Genomic DNA, 19367 nt, shown 5'->3' with positions numbered 1-19367 from the left:
TCCAGGACAGGCAGTCCTCTTCTATTTCCAACTATCCCAAGGACACCAGGAAAGTACACTTAGCTTTGACGTTAATTTATAACACCGCACTTCAGACAAGTACAGTCTCTTGCTCTGTCAAGATGTAGCAGAGAAATAAATACTAACTGTGCCACGTGGGTGCTCTGTGTTGGTGCTGGGCTGGACTGACCCGTTGGGCTGTGGAGTGATGCTCGGGGACCTGTGCACCTCTTGAACCCTGATTTCCCTTTTAGCCAAGGTGATTTCTTCTAGGCTTTGAGAGAAGCTAAATCCATAACCGTCTAATAACAGCTGAGAGGGCTTTTCATGTAAACATTTCCTTTCTTCCAGGTTGGAGACATAGTAGAAGTGAAAGCAGATGAGACCTTCCCCTGTGACTTGATATTTTTGGCCTCGAGCAGCATTGATGGGACCTGTTATGTCACTACCGCGAGTCTTGATGGCGAGTCCAATTTCAAGGTGATGGGGATGGATGGGGCAGCATTTGGGAGGTGGTACTTGGGGGTACTCGAGTGCCCAGAGCTGCCACTGAAGCTGGCGCTTGTGTGGTGGTGGTGTGTGTTTAGCTGGGGGATGCTCCCATGGAGCCCATCCCCATGGCTGTGTGGCTGTATTTAACAGCTCTTCCCTCTGTCTGCTTGTGGTGTGTCAGCACTGAAGCTCCCTGGGGATTGTTTGTTTTCCGTTTTGTCTCTCAGCCATTTCTGCTGCTGCAAATTGTATCGATATCTATCGATACGGCTTTGCTGCTTTATTTATTGCCCGTCACGGGAAGTGTGTTAGTGCTTCACTGCTCCAGTCACATGTTGCGAGGTGCATCAGTAAAGCAGTGCCTGCAGCTGCTTCAGCTCCTTTTCCAGTACCTGCCAATGTGTCATTTAACCAAGCTTTTCCAGTGAGATCTGGGACTTTTTGAGGCAATATGTCTAGATTCATTTGGGGAATTTTTTTATCAGTGTGAGAAAAACATTGCTTCTGGGTCTTTTTTCTCTCCCTTTCCCTGAAGCCAGCAGTGAAATTTAATACATCTTGCGCAGTATGAATCTCCTCTTCAGTTTATTTTCTTTCTTTATACGTGCCCTGCCCCACCCCACCCCCAAACTAGAAGCAGCAACAACAACATAAAAACTTAAATGCATCAGAAGACATGAACATTTAGTTGCACTTGTGTTTGATAAATATTTATACAGATAATAGCAACTGCAGTAGTAAGACTGGAAGGTACTTTAAAATTACATGATTCATTCTGGCACACTGAAGTCAGTGGGAATACCATTGTTGGTCTCATATGTATTGTATGGGGTCTGTGGCTTCTCTCTTTATGCGTGGCTGTTAATTGGTACTGGAAATCTTGTGTAGGAGTTGATGCAGTGCTGGTGCACCATACTGGTTCCACTAGTGAAGAGGAGTGGATCTCTGAAGTGGCTTGAGGCTAAAAACAGATAACCATGTTAAATAGGCAATTGCTTATTTGTCAGGTGTATTATATGCATAAGTTCACATAACTTTTGCAGAGTCTTGGCTCTTACTAACTTTTGAGTTTGTAACTGTATCAAGCACTGTGGTGGGTTTTTTTTTTTCTTGGTTTGTGGATTCCTGTAGGTGACTGGGACCTATCTCTTGTTTCTTGATGAGATGAAGGGGAAGAGGGAATAGAAAAGCAAGTGCTGTTTGGGGAAATAGGTCTCATGTTAGGAACCAGGGTTGCTGCAAAAGGAGGGTGAGGGAAGCATACTCGGGTACGCACAAAACCTCATCTGCACTGATATCTGACACCTACCTGGTGGGGATTTTTCTGGTATTTGGGGCATGTCAGGTTGAGGTATGGGAAAGATGCCTGGTTAAGTGAAACTGGAGCAGAACTATAAAAGGGATTTTTTTTTAGGGCTCTGTCTCTGAAGCGCAAATTTTCGGTCATATGTTAAAGAACATGTGTTTTCTAAATACACTAGGGGACTGAGGCTGTAAAGATTGTGGAATGAATCTGCTTTGAAGTATCACTTGGTAATTGCACAGTGTCCATGGTGACAGGAGCAGTGGATGCAAAACCCCGCACAAGGGTCAGGTTTGGTACTGGGCATTGCAGGAACAGTTTTGAGTTGTGTTTCTCAAAAGCTGTGATTTTTACCAGAGATGAGTGTGTGTTTGCGCATCTGCTTTCAATACGAGAAGCCAGGCAGGTTACCAAAATGGCATGAAGGTGGGTATTTATGTCATGACTACAGCACATGTAATGAAACCTTTCCTCCCGGGATGTGCAAGGAGGGGAACGCAAATTTAAGGAATGGAGGAAGCTTTTTAATGAATTTGTTTATGAAGATGGATTAAGGCAGCCTGCCGTGCAGCCCGCCGTGACTCGGAGCTCTGAGTAGCTCCTATAAATAGAGCCTGGAAGGCAGCGAGCGGATCCTTCGTGGGCTTTCCAGTTAATTGTGAGAGATGAACCTTCACAGCAGCAGCTGCTAAAAATAGCTTGGAGTCTGCCAGCACTCTGCCTGATCCCTGGGCACTGGAGCTGGCATCTAATTACCTTCAGGAGTGGATGAGCGGGTGGTCCCTGGGAGCCTCTTTGCTTCAGGGGCACCTGCAGCCTCCCTCCCACCCCAGCTGGGGTGGCAGCAAGTCCAAAACAACCAAAGATGCTCTGCTTTTGGTGCACACCTTACTGAATATCCATTCAGTATATCCATTCAGACATCCAGCAGCTCCTTCCTGCTACAGTTTCTCTTAAGCTTATTGACATCAGTCTTGTGCTGAGAGATGCTTTGGCCTCTTTGTTGGGAGCGGGGCGAGGGCTTGGGTGAGCTGCTGGCACTGAAAAACCTTTGCACGGTGGTATTTTAAGTAACGGGGTATAAAACTTGGGGACGGGCGGTGTTGCTGGGGGCTCGTGGTGACGCTGCCTGTGCTTCTCTGCCCAGACTCACTACGCGGTGCGGGATACCACCGTGCTCTGTACGGACGAAGCCATCGATGCCCTCACCGCCACCATTGAGTGCGAACAGCCGCAGCCCGACCTCTACAAGTGAGTCTGCTCCTCCAGCTCCGCAGCTGCCTGCTGTCATCTCGCAGACACCCGAGCATCGTCGGTTACGGGATCTAATAAGTTGCAGTTCAGCAAAGCAAAGGGCCTTTTCTTTTCAACAGAGACCGAAAGGTTTCTTGAGGCAGTGATAAGCTGCCAGGCTTCTTCTGTATGAGGATGGCAAAGTCAACACCGTGCTTCTTCAGGGCTCGGTTCCTTTGCAGCAAAACCTCCCTGGTGCAACACTTGTGGTGTAACGAGCTATTTTTTGTCAGCTCAGCTGTAGTAATGGTCTGTGTGCCTATTCTTAGGCCACTCTACCTCCCAAGTAAAATGCATTGGGCTGAACGACTTCCAGGTGTAAGAGGTCTTTGTGCTTAAATCCCTTGAAGGAGGTTTGCTGGGGTGCGTTGCACTCTGTAATGGGGATGTGCTGGGGTGCATAGGCATGGTCAGGTACTGCTGCTCCATGGGTGGATGGCAGCTGGGGGGTGCAGGGGGTGCGAGGCTCCTGCTGAAGCACTGAACTCCCAAATGCACTCATTCATATGTTTGCTTCTATCTCCTGTGAAGGACTTTTTTTAGTATGTCTGAGTAGCTCTTTATAACATTAATGTGTTTGTAATACAAGTTTCTCATATTTTTATTGCAGATTTGTTGGAAGAATTATCATCTACAGAAGCAATCAAGAGCCTGTAGCCAGGTTGGTCTTGCAGCTGTCTCGCTGGCCCTCCTCAAAGAGGTTGGGCACCTACATCAGATTTCAAGGATCTGAACTTGTGCTGCCATCGTTAGGGAATGGTTGTTTTTCTTTAACTGTTCCAAATATTTCATTCTTAAGGGAGGCCTGTAGTTAACCTCTCCACTTAACGCTTTTCTGCCGTCCTGTGGTTTGTTTGAGCCCCACTTGGGGAAGCAATGCTGGACCACCTGATAACATCCTTCCCTCCTGATGGAGAACGAATTTACCAGGCAATTGCAAAATATTGGTTTTCGAGGGAAAGCAAAAACTTCAGCATCAGAGTGTTTTGGGGAAAAAAAAAAGGCAAATAATGTTTATAAGTCATCAAAAGCAGATGGCTGTCACCAGGGTGGTGCTGGCAGTGTTTCGTGCTGTGGTGGATCTACCTGGACTCTAGAAGCAACAGAGGGTCATGAGTGGGGGTTTCAAAGAGAAATAAACACACGAATGGGAGCAAAATAAGCCATTGGCTTTGATACCATTGATTGACTGTGCTGGAATGAACAGGTTTTCAGTGCTTTTAAAATCAGGGTTTTATGTAAGTACTGGAACATATTAGAGCTGAACATTTTGCACTTATTCCTCAAAAGCTTTACCGATAATCCCCCATTAAATTTGGAACTTTGAGCACTGAGAACAGTCTGTGTAAGATGAAATGGAAATATAAGTATATAAAGAGAAAAAAACAAGCAATGCCCAGTTTTAACATACAAATCAAGTAATCGGATCTAAAGAACGTCTGCTTAGCTTTATAATCTATCTCTGGCTCTAAATTATAAAGCAGTTTGAATGTTTGAGTGATGTAATGTTACAACTTCTTTTATGTTTAGGTCTTTGGGTCCTGAAAACCTGTTGCTGAAAGGTGCTACCCTCAAAAACACCAAGAAGATTTATGGTGAACAGTTTTTATCATTATTATTGTTATATTATATTTTTTTATTTATTTGAATAGTTCAGATAAACAGTTACAAATGTGGATGTTCATGACTAAATTTGGAGAGGGAAAATACTTCTCTACAGCTTGTCTGCCTGAGCTCTGCAGTTACATTCGGTATGCAAGCTGATGGCAAAGTTGACAGGGTGAAATTAGGAGATACTGGTTGTATCTGCGGTGCTGCCATGCTCTGTAGGTTGTGTTAATACACCTCAGCAAGCTTTTCTTTTTGCCTGAGATACAAACAGCAGGGAGTTGTTCCCAGATCCTTTGCTGGAAATGTGCGCTAGGATCACAGTCCCAGACACTAGTGATTGAGGGTGATGGCTGTTAGGAAGATTGATGTTTTTTCTGACTGTATGTGATCCATAGGCTCCTGCTCAGTGCTCTGGGATATATGCAATTATGTTACTTAGCAGCCTCGGAGGTTTCTGTAGTCCAACAGTCCTTGGGTAATGCCTGCCTCTTCAACTGGGATTCGAGTTTCATGTAAACACTGATGCCCCTTATGGCTAAGTGCAAACTGGGTCCCTCTGGGGCTGCAAGTCCCTTATGAGCCCTGCTTTAATACCCTGTAGGAGTTGCAGTCTATACTGGAATGGAAACGAAAATGGCTTTGAACTACCAAGGGAAATCTCAGAAACGGTCTGCTGTAGAAAAGTGAGTATTTTTAGTCAGCAAAAAATTGGTAAAAGCTGTTGTGTTTGGTTTTTTTTAATGGATGACTTGTACAGAAATAATCCCCTAATCTGCTGCCTTTTGTTTCAGATGCTCTCTGATTGCATGGAAAATCTGTATATTTGATAAGCATATCTTTCAAGAAGCTACATCATTTAGTAGCTTTTTTATTTAAAAACAAAATTAAGACATTTTAAAATATATGAACTGACCCTGAATATCAGCACTGTCAAAAGCACTTGTTCTGTAATTCCCTTAAAAGGAAGTCTTGTTCCTGCTTATTTGCATAATAATCTATATAAAAATAGATGCAAGAATTTTAAAAAGAAACTTATTTTTCAGATCTATCAACGCTTTCTTGATAGTGTATTTGTGCATCCTATTGAGCAAGGCTACGGTGTGCACGACTCTGAAATATGTGTGGCAGAGTAATCCATTTAATGATGAGCCTTGGTACAATGAAAAGACTAAAAAAGAGAGAGAGACGTTCAAGGTAAGTGGATTTGTATTTCAGCACCTCCTCCAGCTTTATTTATTCTGACAGTTTTATTTAATCTGATAATGTCTTCTGCCAGCCCTGTGAGTCCTGTTTGCTCGCTGGAAGTGCTGTCGTTTCCTTCGGGCTCTCCTGATGTTTGTGTTTCTTTCTTGCCTCTCTCGTGCTTGTGCATGGCGATGCTTGCGTAGAGCAGGTCAAAGCATAAATAAATATTATATAATACATTAATGCAGCAGCCGATTTAACTTGGATCCTTATCTGAACTTGATCTACCTCTCAGCTTTTAGTAGGCAAACTTAAATTGCTCCTTGTTTCTTGTTAGTTGAGTTCAGAATGAGACCATAGCAGTATATTCTTAAGAGGAAAAGTGATCATTTTGGTCACTATGAAGCAGTGAGATGTATTCTTGTATTATACCCTTGTAGCTCTGCAGAAGACTGAGTTTTTCTGCATCAAAGGAAAATGGAATTTGGCCCTGTATCTTAGCTGTATTAATTTTCATGTTTTTTTCTATTTAACTCTAGAAGAAAAGCTGTCTAAAACTGCAGAGGTGTTGCTGTAAGCTGCCCCTGAATTATGCCTGACAGGCACAGACTGCATCATCTTCTCCTCTTTCCGTTGCAGGTCTTGCGGATGTTCACAGACTTCTTGTCATTTATGGTCCTCTTCAACTTTATTATCCCAGTCTCCATGTATGTTACGGTAGAGATGCAGAAGTTCTTGGGTTCCTTTTTCATCTCTTGGGACAAGGAGATGTACGACGAAGAAATAAAAGAAGGAGCGTTGGTGAACACCTCAGACCTGAACGAAGAGCTCGGGCAGGTCAGAACATGCTCTGTTTGCATCTGCTTGGATGAAAACATCCGCCGTGATAGGAACCCTTGTTGTGGCAGTCCCTTGCCATGCCCTCAGGGCAGAGCTTCAGCCAGTTGGTGGCACTTTCCATATAATGTGATTCTACTCTCTCTGTGAAATGGATAAGGTTATAAATAGTGCATGAAAGAGCAGGAATTGGGTCATGTCAATTGTTTCCATATTGGGGAATATCAGGCGCAGTGCTCTGCGTGTCAGGGTGGTTTGCTTTCACCGCTTCAATGAAAAATTAAAAATCCTCTGTCTCTTCAAAGATTAACAAAAATGTCTGCCCAGTCATCTCTCTGGGCATGCAATGCGCATGCAGCCACACTGCTGCTGGCTTTGCTGGGGCAATTGGACAGCTCAGGCTTCCCTTTCTTACCTGCGCCAGGAGACACTGAGTGGAGGGTATGTGTAGTGCCTCCTGCTTTTTATTTTGTGTTTAAAAAAACCCCCCATATATATATCTGGAGTAGCAATTACCTAATTAAAATACAGCACCAAGATGAAAATCCCCCAAAGGAGGCAGCAGGCCTGCAGCAGCAGCTATGTAAGTGCTAGGAGCTATAGCAAAGGACCCAATAAAGATGATGAGGGGAAAACAAAGAGCTTGGAAACAGGTTTTAAGTCTTCAAGAGCTGCCTCCTGCCATCTGTGCAACAGGCTGAAAAACAAAGGAGCTACTCTGAGGAGCAAAGCAGTAGAGCTACACAGTGATGTAACTCCCCTGAGTATTTCTGGGGGGCCAGGTTAGGATAGCAGCAAAGTACTCTTTGGCCTTGGCACAGATACACTAAAATGCTTCAGCCTCTTTGTTTCTGGGGGGCTCCTTCCCAGGTGTGTGGGGCTAGGGGTGCAGTGAGGCAGCCTGCCTGCTTGCTTCTAGGTGGAATACGTCTTCACGGACAAAACCGGGACCCTGACAGAGAACAGCATGGAGTTTATTGAGTGCTGCATAGATGGGCACAAGTACAAAGACTGCATTTCAGAGGTGGATGGCTTCTCTCAGACCGATGGACCCCTAAAATATTATGGCAAAGCAGAAAAGGTAAGAAATCTGTGTGTTGATGACTGTTAGGGTTTTGTGGTCAGCTCCTGGATGGGTAAATACAGCAGAAGCTTGGAGAGGGTGTTGGGTTTTTTGTTTTAAAATATGTATATGCAAAAATCACAGCCAAGTGCTGCAAGGTGGGCTTGGTGTGTAGCATCAAGCTGGTAACGAGCCCTCCCTCACTCCTGCCTAGAGCCGTGAGGAGCTGTTCCTGCGAGCCCTCTGCCTGTGCCACACCGTTCAGATCAAGGAAGCAGACCAGGTGGATGGGCTGATAGGACATCCAGAACGCAAATACACATATATCTCCTCTTCCCCAGACGAAATTGCTTTGGTGAAAGGCGCAGAAAAGTAAGAATATGAAGATGCTGGGTTTTTAATTCCCTCTCTGTGGTGGGAGGGAGGTGAGGGTTATCTGAAGGAGATAGACCCCTTTCCCTGGTCACAACTGCAGCTCTCTTGGAGAAGCACGTTGTGATACCCACAGCCTTGTGAAGCCATGCGAGCCTGTGGGTTTAAATGAGGCTGTGTAAAAGGGATGCTCTGCAAAGGGTCTTCTCTGAGCAGCTTCTCGGGAGTCTGTGGTTTGCAGTCACTGCTGAGACAGCCCTGAGGTGCGGTAGTACCCAGCTGGGGCAGAGGCTCCTTTGCTGGAGCCCCCAGGGCCATGTGCTTTAATGCCCAAGAAGACAACCAGTTACCGTGTGCATACTGCAGCCAAATTGCTTCAGTGGCATGCAGTGGCAAAATAAGAGTGGGTTACTTTTATCAAACCCACATTTGAATCCTGCCGAAGATGCTCAAGGCCAGGTTGGATGGGGCTTTGAGTAACCTGGTCTAGTGGAAGGTGTCCCTGCCCATGGAAGGGGGGTTGGAACTGGATGATCTTTAAGATTCCCTCCAACCCAAACCATTCTATGATTCTATGCTACTTATGCTACTGACAGCCTCTAGGTTTTAGACAGAGGCTGTTGCAGCTGTATATACTTGGTCATGGCTTGTAAATCTGCCGGAAACCCAGGAGACTGTGTCCAGAGGCTCTTGGCATCCGTGCACCGCGGTGCCCAGCTCTCCAGGTCACGGGAGCAGTGCCAGAACATCATAGCAGGCTCGGCAGGGAGCAAGCAAACATCCAGCCAAGCTTTTTAGCTCGGGCTTGCTAACTTCTTTGTTCTCCTCTACAGTACAGAAGGTGAAACGAGAACATTGTTAATGTATAATATGTGCCAATGGGTGTTTTCAATGTTGTTCTGTCCTTTTGTTTATTGACAGGTATGGTTTCACTTTTCTAGGACTTGAAAACGATTTCATGAAAATACGAAACCAAAAGAATGAAACTGAAATGTAAGTGCTGCAGGGGCTGCTGAGGAATGGGGCTGCTAGTGCTGTGCTGGCTCCCACCAGGCTTGACTGAGTTTGGTCAACATGGCCAACCTGCCAAGATCAAAGCTGTTCCATGAATTCTGTCAGACTGTGCCGACCTGCCTGAAAACTGCCTTTTTTACAAAGCGCAGCACAGCAAGGTGCAGGCTGAAAGGCTTGCTTGCAAAAATCTGCTGGCAGTTTTACTGACATCTAAATTCAGGTCCCTTAAGTGCTTGCAGTCGCTTGCACATATCCTTCATCTGTGCCCGGCTGTGCAGATGGCTCCTGGGATTCACAGAGTGGTTGCTGACCTTACAGACAGTGGCTGGGCCTCACCGCGGGATACTGTAAGCCTAAACTGCGTGATATGGCTCCCTTCCCTGTAACGTTTTTCCCTTCCTGAGCTGAAAATAATTACCCTGTGCTCACAGCTTGGGGGACATCTGAGAATCACTGACCTAATCCCAGCACTCCCTGAGAACTTGCCTTTGCAAGCAAGTTTCACTTCTTTACTGCCCTTATGGTGAAACTTCTTATTTAAATACCAGAGCCAATGTAGCTGCCTGCGGCATTTGGTGCCCCACTGCCTGCTGAGCCACTGCCCAGCCTGGGGGGTCGGTACGCTGGTGGGCACCCACACCCTCAGCCCCATGCTCAAAGCAGCACTGCGGTTGTGTTGGTTTTTTGTTTTTTTTTTAACTTGGTTTTCTTGTTGCAGTAGCTGGAAAAAGTACATTGCCCAGTGGGTGCTGCCACTTGTAGGGTGTATTGATTTCTGCAGCTTGTTGTTAGTGATTTTCTGTCTTAAGTAGTTATTTTTCTTTTACTGAGTTTAAGCTCCTTTTTTTTTGTTGTTGTTTAAGGTACCAACTTCTCCATGTGTTAAACTTTGATCCTGTCCGTCGCCGTATGAGTGTCATTGTGAGAACCACTACGGGTACAGTTAAAATGCATTTCTGGGCTCCCATACATGTGTGCACAACTATAAAACATATTCTCTTTATTCCTGTATTCCTGTAACCTAGAGAGGCTAAGGTGTTAGGTTTTCTAAGCTGGTCTAATTAAATTCTGTACTGGGCCTGGTTGGGATAGAGTTCATTCTCTCCACAGCAGCTGTTGGGGAGCAGCAGCAGATAAGGGGAGAGGACAGAGATGGGGACAGTGACCCATGGAGAGCTCCCTGCTTGCCTTGTTTGAGCCTGGAGTTACAAATAAGGGGGGAAGATGTGAGACCTTCCCCTGAGCGGGATGGGTTTTCACGGGGATAGGAGACAAAAATTCAGAGGTCACTGTCCTTCTCAAATGTCAGTCCCCTGAGGTATGGGATGCTGGTTTTTACCTTCTCTGGAAAGGCTGCCAAGGCTTCTAAATAAGAAAAAATAAACTGCTTTGTCTAGGCTGTTGCAGAAAGCTTGTGCAGAGACGGGTAGGGACACCCGATGTCCCAGCCTGAGGTCAAACAAGGTTTTGCACAGGTTAGTGTAAGGCCACTTTTGGTAGGCAGCTGGGCTTCTAGCAGTTCCTTCTTTAGTCCTGCCAGATTTCCTCCCTCTGCATCATTTGCTGGCTACTGAAGTTGTTAAGTCTTTCTACAGGTTGTGAATGCTATAAAGTATTTGTAATTTGCTTTTAGGAAAGTTGCTTCTCTTCTGTAAAGGAGCAGACTCCTCTATTTTTCCAAGGGTGCAGCAAGAAGAAATCCAACAAACAAAAGTCCACGTGGACCGCAATGCTATGGTGAGCACGTGGATGGAATTTGGCTGGCTCCTGGGGTCAGGAAAGCTTTATTCCAAAAATAGGGATGTGACCTTGCTTTGGAGGGAAGTGTTGAAAATCTGAGTGTCACTTCACATTGTTTTGAAGCCAGGCTTCTTTCCTTTTCTGTTTCTTTGGCTTCCACCTTCATTTGAGTTTTGATACACTTATATGGTCTCCATCACAGTTGTGTCCAAGCATCTCCTGAGCAAGTTAAAAATAGAAATAACAATAGCAGGCTGTCTTCTCCAGTGGGAGAAGTGCCTGGTCCCAGTCGTAGGGACACCCGGTCCCTGCTCTCCCTGCTGGATACATGCTCTCGGCTCTGGTCCTTCTCTTAGTTTCTCTCTGCCATGTTACATGCACGTAATAAGCATAACCACGGTTACTCTGATAGGAAGAAGTTACTGTATACCCACAGGGAAATTGGTCTTTTGACTCAAGCCAAAAAATTGTCATTGCCATCAGGATCAGTACTGACAAAACACTAATAGTGGAGAAGAGCACTAACCCTAAAGTAAGGAGCTGTAGAAAATCTGGTTTTAGGGTGCTTGTCCACTTTATTTTCTTTTCTTCTCCCTACCAGGATGGCTACCGAACGCTCTGTGTGGCATTCAAAGAACTAACTCAAAAGGAGTATGACAAAATTGACAGACAAGTTAATGAAGCTAAGATGGCTTTGCAGGACAGGGAGGAAAAGATGGCGAAGGTTTTTGAAGACACAGAAGCAGACATGCACTTGATTGGAGCTACTGCTGTAGAAGACAGGTAAAGAGGTGACCACCACCACCAATGCTGTGGTTTCTCCCCAACTTGGACTGTGGCCCTGACTTGCCGTGGTGGAACTAGGCAGCCAGGCAGATGCTGGAAGTGTCCGGGGCAATTAATTACTTGGTGGCACAACCTATTACACAGTGCCCTAGTTGCTGAAATTGGCCAGTGTAGTAGGAATTAGGATTTATTAATGAAACTACAGAAATACTCACGCTTCTAGAGAGTGAATTAAGCATGCAGTGTTAATTTGCACATCAAAACAAATTCAGTTTTGCGTGCAGTTATAGTAACTGCATGTGTAAATTAAACTCCTACTGTTGACTCTTAGGTCTCACAGTATAAAGTGGTGATTTTTTTTCCTGCAAATAAAAATTTGGGATTGTGGATTTCTAATCCTTATTCCTGTGGCAGTGGTCTCTCCAGCACAGGGAAAATCAATTAACTTCTCTTGAGCTGGTATTGCCTACCTGCAAAATAAGGGTTATATGGATTAAGTATGGACCAACCAGAGGAGTGATGTTTTGCTTCTGCTTGCAGGCTGCAGGAGCAGTCAGCAGAGACGATCGAAGCTCTGCATGCAGCTGGCATGAAGGTTTGGGTGCTGACGGGAGACAAGATGGAAACTGCCAAATCCACCTGCTACGCCTGCAGACTCTTCCAGACCAGCACTGAGCTGCTGGAGCTGACGGCGAAGATGGTGGGCGAGAACGAAAGAAAGGAGGATCGGCTCCATGAGCTGCTGATGGAGTACCGTAAAAAGCTGATTCAGGAGGTTCCCAAAAACCGGGGAGGCCTGAAGAGGTAAGTGAGCAAGAGGACCCAGCCCGTGTGCATTTCGGATGCAGATGCAAAGTTTATAGAGAAATAGGACCACGTTGTGGCCTGGGGGACTCTCTGCTTGCAGGCACTGCAGCTGGCTGCTTCTTTTTGCTCATCATCTCTAGTATTGGTTGGTTTTGAACTTAATTACGCAGTTCCCTTAGTGAAGGGCACATGGTAAATCCAAGCTTTTTAAGATTGCTAAGCCCCCCAATAGGGATGGGAAGAAGATTAATGCAAAAGCAATTTCTTTTCCACTAAGATGATACAAGCAGCTACATTGACGACTTAAAGTCTGATTTTTATTTCAAATCTGGTCCTTGTTGTGTTGCAGAAGCTGGACGTTGAGCCAAGAATATGGCCTGATTATAGATGGCTCGACACTGTCGCTGATACTCAACCCTTCTCAGGACTCCAGTTCTAGTAAATACAAAAACATCTTTCTACAAATCTGCTTGAAGTGTACTGCAGTCCTCTGCTGCCGGATGGCTCCTTTGCAGAAAGCACAGGTATTTACTCTACTTTTAACTGACTGAAGCACATCATTAGGTGATGTGATGCACTTTTAATCCGTTGGCTGGGACTTGACCTGGTCACTTTAATCTGATGGGACTTCTCCAGGCTATGTGTAAGCCTCGTCTGAGCTTGAGTGTGGTGGAAACACAGCACTCTTTCAAATCTGAATGTAAAACCTTTGTTTAACATGTTCGCAGGAAGCTACAAACCCAAGCCAATTAGAAATAGACAAAACCTCCTGTTTGTTTTTCCTTTCCAAATTTGTCAAGTGGAGTCTGTGACTTCCTCAAGCCAGCTGATGGTCTCCAAGCCTGATAAACAGCATGTTTCTTCCCCTCTTCCATGGGAGGGTTTCCTGCCCCCTGAAAGGTGTGAGAGGTCCCATCTTTGGGAGAGCAGGGTCTGGCAGAAGGAAAGGACAGGATGCTGCTGCCTGGGATTTGTTTTTAAACACTGTCCTTCAGCCCTGTGCAGCTGGATCTTGGCTTTTGCTCTGGTTGGTGACTGCAAAGGAAATAGTGAGGGCTTTTATTAATCTGAACTTTCCAGGTATTATTTTGCTGCTGTAAAAGCCAGCTACTTGTTCTGAGGAGCTCGTGTAAGTGGGGCAGTGGGGGGTCTCTGGAGGATTTTTAACAGAATTCTTGGTTTCTGCTGCTATCCGTTTTTAAAATCTTTTAGATTGTACGAATGGTGAAGAACACAAAAGGGAGCCCGATAACGCTCTCCATAGGGGATGGCGCAAATGATGTTAGTATGATTTTAGAAGCACATGTTGGAATAGGTAAGACCTTTGGAAACACCCGTCGGACACCTAAGACCTGTCTGCTGTTGCTGGGGCTCGCTGTTGAGGCGCAGTCAGTATTTCTGATTGCACGTAGCTAAACTGATCCCATTACAAAACCACAAAAAGTCTGATGTTGCTTTCTTTGGAGCCAGGATTTGACTCCAGATAAAAGCTTGGGATTGTCATATACTGCTCACCTTTGGTAGTACCAAACTATAAACAGATATGATTGTGATAAACTGCAGATTGTGTTCAAAAACTCCATAGCCAAATTCAAGGTGGCAAAGGTTGCTTGCTGGTCAGAAAAAAAAGGCATAAGTAGTAAACTGATGGGTGATTACTGGCAGTTGTTGCAAAGGCAGTGCAATGAAAATATCAGACTTTAATAGGTCTAACTGGTCACCGCTGCTAGTAACTCAATGCTGGGGACCCACATGTGTTTCCTGGGGGCTGATGCTCAGTTATGCTGTGTCTGCCCTGTCTGTATGACTGACATCAGGCGGAAACTATCCTCTTTTCTGCAGATTGGCATCAGAGATATGGGAATTACTGGAGATCTTTGTAATACCGCTAAAAAAGGGGCAATGGAAGAGAAAGGGCAGCCTCTTTATTTGGGGCTGTTGGAAATGCCGTGGTGCCCTCTAATGAATAGGGTTCCAGTGCAGTTTGTTTGGATGTGGCTTTTGAGTGAACAAACCCGTCTTTCTTGAGCTCAGCTCTGCGGGGATGTCTCGGGAGGCTGAGTGTCTGCAGTGAAATAACTAGGCTGTGAGAGACGCAGGCAAGCCCATGGGGAAACCAATTCCTTATCTTTTATCAGCTTTGCTTAGATACTCTTCACCACACTCTCTTACATAGGAACTCAGACAGCAACCTAAATATAGCTTAAAAACTCCAGAGGTAGGTCTGAGTGTTGTGGAGCCAAAACCACGCTGAGCCTTGCAGCACGTTAGTGTTTTGCTCTCCTGGGGCACTCGAGGGGGAAATAGGGAAATATGGCCTTTCGCATGCCTTGAGACACTGAGTGATGTGAACAAACCTAGTGGGTAGCATCGTTCCAGATTCCAGTCCCTTAGGAATTAACCCCTTGCCACGCTTCTGTCTACAGGTATAAAAGGCAAAGAAGGACGGCAGGCTTCCAGAAACAGCGACTATGCTGTGCCAAAGTTTAAACATTTAAGAAAATTGCTACTAGCACATGGGCATTTATATTATGTGAGAATAGCACACCTTGTACAGTATTTCTTCTATAAGGTAAGGATGTGTGTGCGGCTTATTTCTTTGTTTATACTATGGATTTCTTTGACAATAGGAAAAAATACTAAATGGGGGAAAAAAAATGTGTAGGACATCCTGTAGCTCTGTTTTCCTTCCCTAAAACAGGCGTTGTCTCTTCCATGTGCCTGTCAATTGAAATGTGCTTGTCAATTGAAAACAGTGCTTACAGGGGAATGTGAGCATGACTTTCTTCCAGTGTCTTCTGCACGTACTAGCTGCTCATTGGATTAGTTTTGTGCTTGGTAGAAAACAGTGCCCTACCTTGTCTGATACTGTAATATTAGACACTAATGTCTGATAACAGGAAAAATTATTTGGATTTAGATTGAAAAGTCAAGCACTTTCCTGCTAACCATTTGTCTCTTGTTTTTCTAGAACCTTTGCTTCATTTTACCGCAGTTTTTATACCAATTCTTCTGTGGATTCTCACAGCAGGTAACTTCCAGTAACACGTCTATAAAGCCAGGATAAAAAGCAATGAAGCACAATGAGGCTTCCTAGCAGAGACTTGGCTTTTGGCATCCTGTCCCTTCCTCGCCTCGCTTCAGAGGACAGGAGGAACTGACCTTGTTGCTCAGCACCATATCTGAAGCATAATATTTTTGAGACCCATAACTGAAAAGTAAGAAACCTGCTTTCTTTCCTTTTCCTGTCCACCACCCATAAACACAGGTGGACACCTTCCTAAAGTAGCGAGAGAGGGGTTTAGCTGGTTTGTCAGCACCTGATTTTTCTTGAAGATGTTTTCAGGCTTCCTGATCTTTTCTCTTCTGCTACATTTTCCCACATGAAAGGTGTCTTTCAAAAAGAAGAACAGTTTGTTCTTTTATGACAGCCTTTTTAAAAAAAAAAAGACACATGATGAGTGTCATCAGAGCCTTGTGTAGTCCCAGTGAGCGTCAGAGGGACAGCTCGTGTGGTGAGTGGGTTCAAGTGCTTGGAGATGAGAGCTTTCATTTTTGTGTCAACTCATGAGCTTTTGTGTCTATTTGGGCTCAAAAGTAACAGTGAGGAAGAGTAAATGATAGGAGATAATTCTCTGCTTGTCTCAGCAGAACCACTTGATTTTTTTTTCCTAAAAAAAGAAGCTATAATTCCTCTAAAACAGTCTAGTCTTTAGAGAGTCGCAGGAGACATCAAGTGACAAGCTACAGAAAAGCTGTGATAAGGGCTGTTTAATCATGTTTTTCTGGAGAATGAGCTGGAGATGAGACCAGCCAGTTGTGAAACTTCCCAGCAGTGGGAGCGGAGTCCTAGCCACGTAGCCTGCTGGTGCCTTGGCCCCCTGGCATGGCATGGAGCATGACCCCTATCAAATGAAACTGTCCTATGTGGCTATGACAAAGGGATGAATCTGTAGGGTATGTACGGAGGCAAGGGCTGGAAACTTTTAATCTCTTTGAGGAGACTTTTAAAGTGGAATTTCTGTCTCATTGTACCCTTTCTTCCTCTTTTAAGCCACTGTACGATGCTGCTTATCTTACCATGTACAACATCTGCTTCACATCACTACCTATCTTGGCGTACAGCCTCCTGGAGCAGCATATCAACATCGACACGCTGACCTCAGATCCTCAGCTGTATATGTAAGTAGCACTGGACTTGGGTAAGCCTCTGCACAACTTGGTTGACCACAGTTTAATTCTGTTGGTGCAGGAGCATAAGCAGGTGTCCCTGCCCCGTGTCAGTCATGGGGTTGCTGCGAACTGCAGAAAAAGCTGTTTCTGTCCCTGCTGGCTCTGCTGCTGCTGCATTAGAGCTGAGCATGTCCTGTTTCTACTTATTTATGCTCTCTGACAGTATCTAGTCTAGCAAATTGCACTGCTGTGTCTCTATAAAAAAATAAACTGTAGGCGGAATTCTTCATCCTTAAGAAAAATCAAGCTGTGAGTGTGGCCAGACCATTCATTCATGTTAGCTTTGAGCCAGGCAGCATGAGCCAAGCACATGATAGAGCGTGTAATGGATGGAGGGGAGACCTAGCTTTCAGGAGAAAAAAGATCCATTCATTTTCAGAAAGACGAATGTTCCTGAAGCCCAGTTCAGACAGGTAGTTTTTCAGCTGGTCTAAATGGATACCCTCCCCCAGGCTTCCCCTCCACAGGCCAAATCCCCATGTCAGAGACTGTTACTGGGGAACTCTGCTCAAAGTTTTCTGCCACGTTGCCTACAGCAAGCCCAGCTTAAGAGGTGACTGCCTTTCTCTGCTTTGCTGGTCACTTTCTCTCCTTTTGGCTGCAACTGAAGGGGGCTCCAACCTCCTACAGAAACCAAGATGCTTCCATCTTCCTCCCACCCCTGCCCTGCAGCCCTTCAGCAAGGACTAAGAGGCTTTTTTTGAGGAAGCCCCTCTTTGTGCATCATGGTTACAATTCCCTTGCCTGGCAGTAAGCTCAGCGCCAAGTTCACCTCTGTGGAGAGAGACCAGGTTGGGGCTGCTTTGGCCAGGGCTCTGTGCAAGCCCTGTTGCCATTGTACGATGCTCCTCAGCTGTGCAGGAGCTGTGTGTGGCAAAACTGTGCTCGAGCCAAGAGTGATGCCTTTGCAGGGACAGAAAAGGAATTAGCAGGTATCTAAAGGTACTGTGTGAAAGTTGCTTTAGGTATAGAAAAATCAGCAAATGCAGCAAGACCTGTAAGGCTAGGAAGGAGCTTGAGTGCTTTTGAAGTAAGCACTCGGGTCCATGATTGATTAGACTTCTGTGTTCCTCCACTCGTATGGCAAAATGCCACCACATGTATTTTTAAATAAATTGGTAATTGAATATTATGTGGCATAGACCAATAGCAGCAGGCCTCTTGTGCATTCGCCTGGTGTGTTCTCTATCTCTGGGGTCTGTCCATTGAGGGAAAACAGATATAATTGTGCAGGCAGATAGCTTTAGTTTGAATATTCATGACTGTGCATGTGTTGCTGAATGCAGAATGACTGCTGTGCCTCTGCTGTATGAAGTGCTGAGTTGCTGCAGTGCAGATCTCTAGTCTGAGGCGCTGTAAAAAGCCTGTTTACGATGAGCACTGCAGGACATAAATGGGAATGCAAAACAGAGCTCGCAGTGAGGAAGTTGGTTGTGTTTTCTCTCCTTGCAATAAAACTCACTTAGTCTGGTTTATCCATGCTTCTTACTCGTACCCAAATTGCAGTATGTTAGAGTATTGTCACTGCATCATCATGCCTAGGATTCAGTAGGGATTTGTTTTGGAAACTGCAGTTATAGGAGCCCAGCACCACACTGGTTTGCAAGGCACCTCTTGCTGAAAATGATGTATTGCTTTAATAGTTAGGAAGAAAAATGAGAAAAGAATGGGGGTTTTTGGTTTTGCCATAAACATGCTTTTTTCCCCTATCAATCTTCAAAGTTTAAAGAAAGTAATTTGAAAAGGATAATGATGCAGGAAAATTTTTTAACTCCCTCCTGCCCTGACGGTCACTCTCCACTCTCCGGGCTTTGCGTGCGGTCTGTGCAGAGCTCTGCCCGTAGAGCATCAGTTTGCTGCTGCTGCCTCTGTGCCAGATCTCATCCTATATTCAGCCAAGAGCCTCCTGCTACAACCCCCACGTTAAAAACGCCCACCATGCAATTCAGGAGGTTATTTTCAGCCTGTGCAGAAAACCACCGCTTCCAGGAACGGGACTTGCAGAGCTTTTCTCAAAGAGGGAGTTTGTGCATTCAACAAAAAGAGGGAAACACACCATGGATTCGCTGCATCCCGTATGGCTGCTCTTTAGCATTGCCCTGGTTTTAAAATTCAGCAGTTAATGTCAGATGGTGTGGGTGGTGCAGGGGCTGCAGGAGAGGCTCAGGACAGTGTTACAGCTGTTTGCTTTAGGCTGACTTGGATTATAATGCAAGTTACCTAGAGGAGAAGGACAAAACAAATTAATATGCTGAACCTCTTATGATTTATCATGACCAGCAGCTGCATATGGCAAATGTTGTTTATGTCCTGTATGCTGGCAGATATTTATGTGTTTTACCTCCTTGTCTCCTACAGCAAGGGCTTGCTCCAAAGCCTGCTGATCACCTGGCTGTGAGAGGTTTTACAGCGCATCCTAAATGTGATGGTGATGTTCTTGTTACTCCGTCTCTTGGCAGGAAGGTTTCAGATAATGCAATGCTGCAGTGGAGACCGTTCCTGTACTGGACCTTTCTGGGCGCCTTTGAAGGACTCGTGTTTTTCTTTGGGGTTTATTTTCTTTTTCAAAATTCATCATTGGAAGATAATGGAAAGGTAACACCACCAAAAAAAGAAAGAGATATGAGCGTT

General features: G+C 45.2%; 1 protein-coding gene across 4 annotated transcripts in view; it reads left to right on the top strand.

The window, feature by feature from the left end:
• ATP11C (ATPase phospholipid transporting 11C) overlaps window positions 1–19367 on the top strand; it is a 58584-nt gene that overhangs the window by 26538 nt on the left and 12679 nt on the right. For 3 of the 4 annotated variants that reach the window (XM_049827203.1, XM_049827204.1, XM_049827205.1), the window contains exons 6-25: window positions 352–480; window positions 2943–3046; window positions 3699–3749; window positions 4619–4683; window positions 5301–5382; window positions 5743–5893; window positions 6524–6721; window positions 7641–7802; window positions 7999–8156; window positions 9078–9149; window positions 10034–10107; window positions 10804–10907; window positions 11512–11693; window positions 12237–12500; window positions 12853–13027; window positions 13716–13818; window positions 14930–15075; window positions 15475–15534; window positions 16558–16685; window positions 19196–19331. In XM_049827203.1, the coding sequence (XP_049683160.1) occupies window positions 352–480; window positions 2943–3046; window positions 3699–3749; window positions 4619–4683; window positions 5301–5382; window positions 5743–5893; window positions 6524–6721; window positions 7641–7802; window positions 7999–8156; window positions 9078–9149; window positions 10034–10107; window positions 10804–10907; window positions 11512–11693; window positions 12237–12500; window positions 12853–13027; window positions 13716–13818; window positions 14930–15075; window positions 15475–15534; window positions 16558–16685; window positions 19196–19331 (2544 nt within the window). Of the gene's footprint in view, window positions 1–351; window positions 481–2942; window positions 3047–3698; window positions 3750–4618; window positions 4684–5300; window positions 5383–5742; window positions 5894–6523; window positions 6722–7640; window positions 7803–7998; window positions 8157–9077; window positions 9150–10033; window positions 10108–10803; window positions 10908–11511; window positions 11694–12236; window positions 12501–12852; window positions 13028–13715; window positions 13819–14929; window positions 15076–15474; window positions 15535–16557; window positions 16686–19094; window positions 19175–19195; window positions 19332–19367 lie in introns of those variants that run through there. The other variant, XM_049827206.1, reaches the window with a different exon arrangement.

This window comes from Accipiter gentilis, chromosome 24 (assembly GCF_929443795.1).
Source record: "Accipiter gentilis chromosome 24, bAccGen1.1, whole genome shotgun sequence".
Taxonomy (NCBI): Eukaryota; Metazoa; Chordata; class Aves; order Accipitriformes; family Accipitridae; genus Astur; species Astur gentilis.
Note: the sequence above shows the minus strand (reverse complement) of the source record. Positions and strands in the feature narration are given on the sequence as shown.